Source organism: Lindgomyces ingoldianus, assembly GCF_010093535.1.
Source record: "Lindgomyces ingoldianus strain ATCC 200398 unplaced genomic scaffold BDR25scaffold_32, whole genome shotgun sequence".
Lineage (NCBI taxonomy): Eukaryota > Fungi > Ascomycota > Dothideomycetes > Pleosporales > Lindgomycetaceae > Lindgomyces > Lindgomyces ingoldianus.
The window spans coordinates 53,106-62,182 of record NW_022985193.1 but is presented as its reverse complement, the minus strand read 5'-3'; the positions used below and the strand labels follow the sequence as shown (position 1 = coordinate 62,182).

Sequence of the window (9,077 nt, the reverse complement as noted above, 5' to 3'; positions counted from 1 at the left end):
TGCAGGCACTCGCCACTGCTTGCATCCCAAATCTTGACTGTGTTATCGTCGGACCCAGATGCAAGCTAGGTCGAGTCATGGGAGAAGGTGACCGAGCTGATCGAATCGCTATGGCCCTCAAGGGTCTGCAGGCAGGCACTCCACTTATCTTCCATATCTGGCCTTATTGTGATCCCCTTCGGTTCTTCCTCCTTGAAATGATCCCTTATTAGGCTGCAGATTGGAGTAAACACAAGTCCGGACGTATATGCCTGAAGAGGACTGTCCTCTATTGCCTGCTTGTGATACATGACAAACCGACGAGCATCTCGAACTAACTGGAGTAATGCGGATACGTCTGCTGTTCCCTAGTCTACGTTAGTATGCACTGTAGATAAAAATTGCCTATTAAGGGAATACCTGTAGTAAAGCCTTGAGTTTCCCCATTGAAACTACACTGTTTGACATGCTTCTGCAAAGACTGAGAGCCTCTAGCCAGTAGAGGTAATTCTTTCTCACAAATTCCTTAATAGCGCTGCTATCCTGAAGGTCAACCCCGTGCTTCGCACAAGAATTGGAATTCCAGTCACAGAGGTGGTCAACCCAGTAGATACATGAGTAACGTGACGCTGCTAGCGGGTCTGGGTCTGGCTGTTTCACTCGCTCGATAGGGTAGCCTAAGGCACCTAAACTATAGATGTCTCGTCGTAAAGTCCGGGACATGACTTTAAGTGATCTTAAGAAGATCTCATGGTGGGTCTCTCCTTTCCCAGATGGAAAAATCTCATTGGATGCCTTTTTAAGCAGAAAATCCTTTGCTGATTGATGGACAAACAATATAGTGCGTTCTCGAAGCGTTAGAAAGGACCCACAAAGCCCTATAATCTCTGATAGAGCTTCGTAGTCACCGGCGACTCCATCCGGCATGTCGATGAAAGAGGTTAACTCGTCTAATGTGAGGGGCCGGTACATAACTGAAAGAATAGCCAGTATACGTTTGCAAAGGTCAGCCACCTCAGAATTCTTCATCTGGTCTATCATCCGTCCGTACAGACCATTAAGTCCAGGCGGAAATGTTGTCAACTTCTGCCGAGCATCCCATTGAGAGATATAAACCAGTTCTTGGCAGACTAAAGCTACCCAAAGAAAAGTGTCATTTGCGTTTAGCAATAAGTAACTTTGGACAGCGTCCTGTGTATTATTGCTGTATCCGTTTCGCTCTGCTAGCTGATCCACCTTATAGCGGATGTATGTTGCAACAGCAGTGGAGATGGATTTTTTATTAAGCTTAAGGCACAGTCTCATATTCTGCATCACAATTTTAAGGTCTTTCTTAATACTCGGCCAGTTTCGACTAGAGACCATCCACTTGATACGGGGACATACAGACGACATCCGCGCGATGAAATCTAACAGTTTTGGCAAGCCTGCTACACATTTGTCAAGCGCATCTACGATTAAATAGGTGTTGTTTAAGTTGGGGTCTTGCAGAACTTTAATAAAGATCTCTGACAAAGCGTACTAGGCATTCGCATCCTCAAAGAGCGGTTTGCCTACGTGATCGTGCTTCTTCCGTATATGCGAGACAAGCGATGGCTGTTGATTGACAAGCAAGTATAGCAGGCCTTGTAGCACTGATGTAGCGTTATTAATTCGCGAGTCCGCAGCCTGGCAGAAGAAGTAGGATAGAAGATCTGTTGTGGCTATAGACTTCTTCAGCTTGTTGACAATGCCGCAGAGCAGCATTGTCTTACCCTTGCCAGGATCACCTTTGATCCACAGTAATCGGCTCTGCTGGTCGTCACGCCATTGTTGGAAGTTAGAGTTCTTGAGGATCCAGCGGTACGAGTCCTTCAGCAAGCCGCCCTTAGTGTCTTTAATCCGCTTCTTGTCATCACGGGGATTAGTGAGGCGTAAATCTTAGACACATTTCTCTAGCTTGCTGATCTCGTCCATGAGCCGTTTAAACGCCATAGCTGTTCCTTCGCCATAGATAGGTAGTACGTAGACTCTAAAAATTCCCAGCAATGAGTACGCTTTATCTTCGTTAAGCTTAGTACGGCGGTGTTCAATCCACAACAATCACTTGTTGACGCTGAACTAAGATAAAGGGGCCCCTAGGAGCACTAAACCCAGAATATTCGTTATCTCGTAAATTTGTTGTGTTAGAGAATTTTTATCACCAAGTCGCTTGCCTTCCTGGGAGAAGAACTCAACCGAACTTGGAGCAAGAAGTTCTTGTAGCGTCCAACCTCGAGTGAACCATCTGCTTCTCTGGAATTCTAGTTCCCACGGCTGCGGATCAACCCCAGCGTTAGTGTTAGAGGGAGGGCTAGAGACATCTGATAAATAGACGTAGCATCGAGCCGCATTGCGGTACCAGCGAAACATAGAGTTGATAGCCCGCGAGAGTTCGGCGTCATTTGTCTTGTCAATACAAACTCACCATACACTTGCGACAACATCGACTTTGTTCAACCGCTTACATGACCTGTAATTTTTACTGCTTAGCTTATTTTTCAATATTTGAAACCACTTATTTCTACAATCTCTGTTGGACTCACATCCTTGTGATAGACTGCTTAGGGTTGGGGGCCCAAAAATGGGACTCCCCCCCCTTCCCTCACATTCTTTCTTCTCACACATACCAGAGAACTAAAAATAAATTATTAGTAATAGATAAGTATGCCTCCTTACTATAGCTATAAAATAACTGCCTTTCCACTTAACTAGTTTTTAGTATTCTTAGTAACGTACTTCACGGGCGAGTTGCTCACACACCTGAGTTGCTTACTTTTGCTAAGACCCCACCCTAACAAACTCTATTATAGCCTATAACAACCCGCTCTAGCACTATATAGTATAGTACAGCCTAGAATATTATTTAGATACTACTTTTACTTCTTACTTATATGTTTGCGTGTTATGCCTAGTCTAATTGCACTATTTGCAGCGCCTTTAGGATAGCTTACTTACTTTAGCTTACACCTACTTCTTTGCCTTTTTTCTGTTACTATGCGCTTTAAACTCCTTTAAAGCTATTAAGCATAGGCTTTTTTAAATTATTAAGGTCTTTTTTACTTTAATTTATTTTTTTTATATAATTTATATTACATAGCAGCCTTATTAGCTACTTAAAGCTTAGTAATTTTTTATTATACTAATACTAGCTTATATGTAATTATTACTACTTTTTTTAAAACTTTTTTAAACATTTTAACTATAAAAGTTAGTAAACTATTTATATACTTTTAAATTTTTATTTTTATTAGTATTAATTATAACCTAAGTTTTAAAGTATTACTTAAAGTTTACAACTACTAGAGCTTATTATATATAAGTAGTAGTAGTAATAAAGTGCGTAACTTTACATTAAAGCTTATTATAACTTATTATAGGTTAAAAGGAACTAATCTAGTGCTTTAAAACCTTTTTTAGATATTACTAAAAGTAATTATAGCATTATAAGCTGCTTTAAAGCATAGTAGAAACTTTATTTTTATAATATAAGTAATCTAGTTACACATAAGGTTTTTAGCTTAGCGCTTATACACTTTTTTTAAAAGAGTAAAACAACTTACATTAAGTAGCTATAAAAAGTGTAATAAGTAAAAAGTATATAAATAGTAATAATTTTATTATTCTTATAGTATTACTAAAAATAAAGTAAGTTATAGCTCTTATAGCTATTAATAACTAGTAGATAGTAGCTACTAATAGTACACTTTTTTATATGCGTGTTAAAGTGCTTTAACTAGTCTAAACTAAGCTAATTAGTAGTCTAGCTGCGCTTAGAGATTATAATAACTTAATTTTAAAGTAGATTTTTTTTATACTAGTTTAAAAAGTAGTTGCTACTTTAAAAGATAATAAAAAATAAAATAGCTTACCTTTTAGCATTAATGCCCTAGATAGCTGTTGTCTACTCCTAGTTGCTTAGCTAGACTGCTTTTAGCTATCCTTATTTTTCTAAACTTATAACAACTGCTCTAGTAGATATCTAGCCTATTATAAACTTTATTTTATTAAAGTTATATATGTTATTATTCTAGATACTATACTTAGCTTTAATATTCTTTATAAAGTTAAACTAGCCTTAAATTACTATAGAATTTTTATAAAAAGCTTTTTTATAGTTATACTTACACTTAAACTTTACTTTAAGCTTTAAGTAACACTTAATAAATATATTAAGCTAGTTTATACTAATATAGCTTATATTATGCTTAGCGTATAAAGAATTAGCTATATTAGCTATAGCTACTAGCTAGAGGGGAAATCCTTACGCATTTAGCTTAAGTATGTGCTAAATAATTACTTACTTTTTATTATTATCTAGCTTTTATAAGTTAGCTATATAATTAGCTTAGAAAGGTTATCTAGTATGTTAGTTACTTATTATTTTTAAAAAAAACTTTATAAATCGTGTTACGGTCTATAGTTGGACCAGCGTAACCCCACCAGCAGTGCTCCACAGTCTAGCTGGATTGGGACAGGGCTCGCTTACAGACCAGTCGGAGGACACGGAGGCAGCGCGGCTGCCCGAGGTCATGGAAGAATGTGTTGTCTAATAGGAGGACAGGCCGCAAGTTCAAGGAGCTTAAGGGAGCTTAAGGGAGCTTAAGGAAGCCTGCAAGAGCCTCCTTAGCAGACTCCTATAAACTCCTGTCTACTCCCTTAGCAACCCTAGCACATGTATATAGTTCCTACATTAAACAACCTTTAGAAGGTGTATTTAATATTTAGTTTATTTTTTATATAAACTAAGTAGCATTTAGCTTTTTAAAGAGCTATAATACTATTTATATATCTTGCACTATATATACCTCTAACCTTGTCCTACAGGACTGTTTAACTCTAGCCTCCCTACTGCTGCATATAGGGCAAACTATAATCTAGTTATTCTATATAAACCTCTATTAGCCTAATAGCCTGTACGTAGGACTGTACACCCTACTAGATTAGCCTCTCCTACCTGTTCTACTTATCCCCTAGGAATATTATTAGACCTAAGTGCTTTATAAAGTAAAGATTATAACATTAAACACTACCCCTTTTAAAAAGTATAGTAACCTCCTAACATAACTTAGATTCTAATATAGCCTACACTGCGCTATTAGGATCTATAGAAGTTTCTACCTAAAGTAAAGCTATTTTTGTAGAACAGATTAACTTAATCTAAGACAACATTAAGAAACTTTAGTAAATTAGTAATAAAGTTAGTAAGTTACTAAAACTTAAGTAAAAAATAGCTAACTTTTACTAAAAAACTATAAATTCTTAAAGCCCTCTACTTCTTATTAACCTTTATAAGGCAACTAACTAAGCCTACTAGATACACAAACTATAAGTAGAGCTAGTAAAAGTTTAAAATATTTTAATAAATAAAATAAGTGTTGCAACTAAAAAGGCTTTAAAACTAGCCTTTTTAAAGCTTTTTAGAGGATTATTAAAGAACTTTTAACTATTTTTTACTAAATGCTACCTCTACATGCAGTATAATAAGAGAGCATTTTAGACTAATATAGAAATAATCTTTTAAATAGAATTACACTTAGAAGGCCCTTCTATAATCTAGTTCTAACTCTACACTAATAATTAGATAGACTTTAGAGCTAATAGCGCACTACTTAATCCTAAAACTAAAAAAGTATTTAGTAGTGTTAAAAACTTTAAAGTAGCTTTATTAGCTATTTATAAAACTTTAGATAAAAAAAAAATTGCAGCTAACAGACTAGACAATATAAGACAGAGCAGTAAACTAGTCTAAAACTATGCAGTGCGCTTTAGAGAGTAAATAGCTATATGTAAATAGAATAACTAGAAAGCCTTATACTACATGTTTTATAACAGGCTAAATAACAAAGTAAAAGATAAGTTTATATACATAGACTAACTAACTACTTTTAAAAATTATATTAAAAAAGTAACAACTTATAACAATTGCTATAAAAAATGTAAAAAAAAAAAGAAATTAAAAAGAACTTTCTAAAAGCTAGAATTTATCTCTAAAAAGAAAGAGCTTTTATAATATAATAAAAAGCTAATAGACCTTAGCTATGTAAAGCATACACAAAGCCCCTTTTTAAAGAAAAACTAAGTTCTAAGACATAATAAGCTGCCTTTAATAAAAAAATAATAAAAGTAGTTAAAGGATAAGGCTTACCTAAACTATAGAAAAGTAGGACATTTCTGCTAAAATTACCTAGACTTTTAAAAAGGGGAGAATAAAAATACTACTGTAATAATAAAAGCTATTACTACTAAACATAGCCTTATAAATAAGAAAATATAAGAAAGACTAAATAACAAACTTTACTAGTAATATAAAAAAAACTACTCTTTAAACAACTGTTTTAAACTATATTAGAAAGTAGTTATTTAAAATTTTAGCAGCCTTAATATAGTGTTACAGGACCTTATAATTTTTAAAAAATACAAAGAAGAGACTTAGATCTAAGAATATATTATAAATGTCTAAAAAAAAAAAAATAGTTCCCTCTTTAAAACTAAACCTCTAGTACTTTAGCAAAAAAGCTTTTCTAATAGTTTTAAGAATGTAAGTGCTAGAAGTGTAGGTTACAATATAATTACTTAAGTAATTATATAGTTTTACTTTACTAAATAAACATTAGCAATAACTACTTAATGTTTAACATTATATAAAGAATAGCTAAAGTTAAATATAACATTATAAATAAAAAAAAGTAGTAGTAATTTTTTACTAAGATTAAAAATTAAAAGCTAGAATAGCTAGGCAAACCTGCTAAGTTTAAAGTACTATAACTAGCGCCTAAAAAACCTAAGATACTGCTTCTAAGCTTAGCAATCTCTAGAAAAGCTTTTATAATATAACAAAACTATAGATAATATGTCCTTTGCAGAAGCAGCACTTATAGCGCTAATAGCTGCTAATAGAAAAGTTATCCTGTACAGCTAGTACAAACAAAGGAATACCTCTAGTAGACCTAAGAGAGTCCCCTTAACACACTACACAGACCTAATAAGTGTCTGTACCCCTAGTACTAGTGTACATAATAATACTGTGTTAAACACTAGAACAACAAGCATTAAGCAAAATAGTAGCCTACATAGAAAAGAAACTATAACAGTTGCCTATAGTAAGGAACAGCCTTAGCCTGCAAAACTATAAATTGTTACACTTATTAGACAGCTTCCCTTTATAAATAAGAAGCATAGATAAAGTGTAATAAATAAAAAAGTTATAAGTTCTACTACTTTTAGTAAAAGGCAGTAAGAAAAGAAGACTACCTAATATTACATTATTTAGTTAAAGATTATAAATGTAAAGTAGCTAACTACTGTAATTAAAAACATTAAATTTATAAAAAAAGAAAAGATAAATTTAATAATAACTTATAAAATATTAACTTTTATTTTTTTTCTAATAAAGAAGTTAAACATAATATATTAGCAGTAATTATAGTAAAATAAAGAGTAGGACACAGCCTAACAACCACCTTTACATATAAAGAGTGGCCTAGACTAGCCTTTGTAGACAGCAGATGCACCTTTACTATTATAGACAAAGAATAAGTAGATAAACAAAGTATACTATTCTAAATAAAAAAAAACCTATTTAAGGTAACCCTTACTAATGCATTATTAATTAAATATAGTAGAGGATAAATTAACTTAAAAACTTATAAAAAGAACTTTAAAACTCTAAATATAAGTAATTAAAAGTTTATAAACATACTTAAGCTAAAAAGTAAATATAATGTAATTCTAGAATATAACTAGCTTAGAACACATAATCTTATAATTAATTAGAGAACTATAACTATAAAAACCTCTAACAACTACATACACATAACCTAGTTAGCATGCTATAATAATAAATGCCTAGTCTATAAATAAGCAAAATAAGGTAGCAGTTACTACCCTAAGAAAAGAAAACTCTAGAAATTCTCTTACTAAGAGCTAAAAGCCTAGGTAATATAATTAATAAAAAAGAAGCTTAAAGAAGTTTTTTATAAGATAATTAAAAAAGATAAAGATATAGAGTAAATTAGCGTTATTTAAATCTAGAAAAAAGGCTGTATTCTACTTAAATATAAAGACTACAAGGACATGTTTAAGACACTAGAGGACCCTAAAAAACTACTACTACACTAGCCTTAGAATTATGCTATTAATTTAATAAAAGATTATAATCTAAAAACATACAAGCTTTGCCCCCTAACTAGAACACAGAAAGAAGCCCTATAAAAATATGTTAATAGAATGTTAGTATAAGGCTACATCTAAGAAAGCTACAGCTCTGTAGCTTTAGCAGTAGTTTTTGTAAAAAAAAAAAAAAAAGAAAGATCTAAGTTTATTAGGACTATAAGACTCTAAATAATAACATAATTTAAAATTTGTCTGTACGTAGCAGCAGCGTCGCGGCCTGGATACGAACGATCGCGCACGAGCAGGATCACGTATCTATGTCACATGATGCTCGTGCGCGAACCTCTGTGCGCGAACATCTAGATATCCCCCTTTTCCTCTGTACAGAGGAAAGACAAGAGCAATAAAACTAGAAACATGTTACCCTTACTTTACCTACCTTATACACTGTGCACACTGTACACTACTCTTACTCTTGCTACTTAAGTGCTTATACTATAAGCAGCTAGCTGTTAGAGCCTATTTAACACTAATTAGTAGTTAATTTAATTAACTATAAATTAGTAAAAGTAATAATAGAGTACTTACACTTTATAAAGTACTTTATTTTATTACTTATTCTTTAAAAAGAGTAACAATAGAGCACCTACACCTTATAAGGTACTTTATTTAGTTACTTATTTCTTAAAATAGTAAATTAATCCTTTACATTGTACAGCAAGCTCTGCTACTATACAGAGTAAGGAGGAGATAGTGTAAGACACACACTAAAGCTACTAAAGCTGTACAACCTAGTAGCTAGATAATAGCACATTAATTCTTTACATTACATAGTAAGCTCTGCTACTGTACAAAGTAAAAAGGAGATAGTGTAAGGCGCACCCTAAAGCTATTAAAGCTGCACAACTTAGCAGCTAGATAATAGCAGTACTTGTGTAATCTACTAAAAAAGTAATTAACTATAC

The 9,077-nt window shown here is 33.0% G+C and overlaps 1 protein-coding gene across 1 annotated transcript; it reads right to left on the bottom strand.

Annotated features, from left to right (window-relative positions):
* Positions 1 to 9: 9 nt before the first annotated feature.
* Positions 10 to 2,625, bottom strand: BDR25DRAFT_359180 (uncharacterized protein; the record flags this gene model as incomplete). Its single annotated transcript, XM_033696053.1, has 11 exons — positions 10 to 65; positions 93 to 347; positions 400 to 1,409; positions 1,493 to 1,532; positions 1,567 to 1,866; positions 1,906 to 2,031; positions 2,066 to 2,127; positions 2,163 to 2,274; positions 2,320 to 2,420; positions 2,513 to 2,560; positions 2,607 to 2,625. Coding segments are annotated over 11 exons (2,129 nt in total), but the record flags the coding sequence as incomplete, so codon positions are not given.
* Positions 2,626 to 9,077: the final 6,452 nt, after the last annotated feature.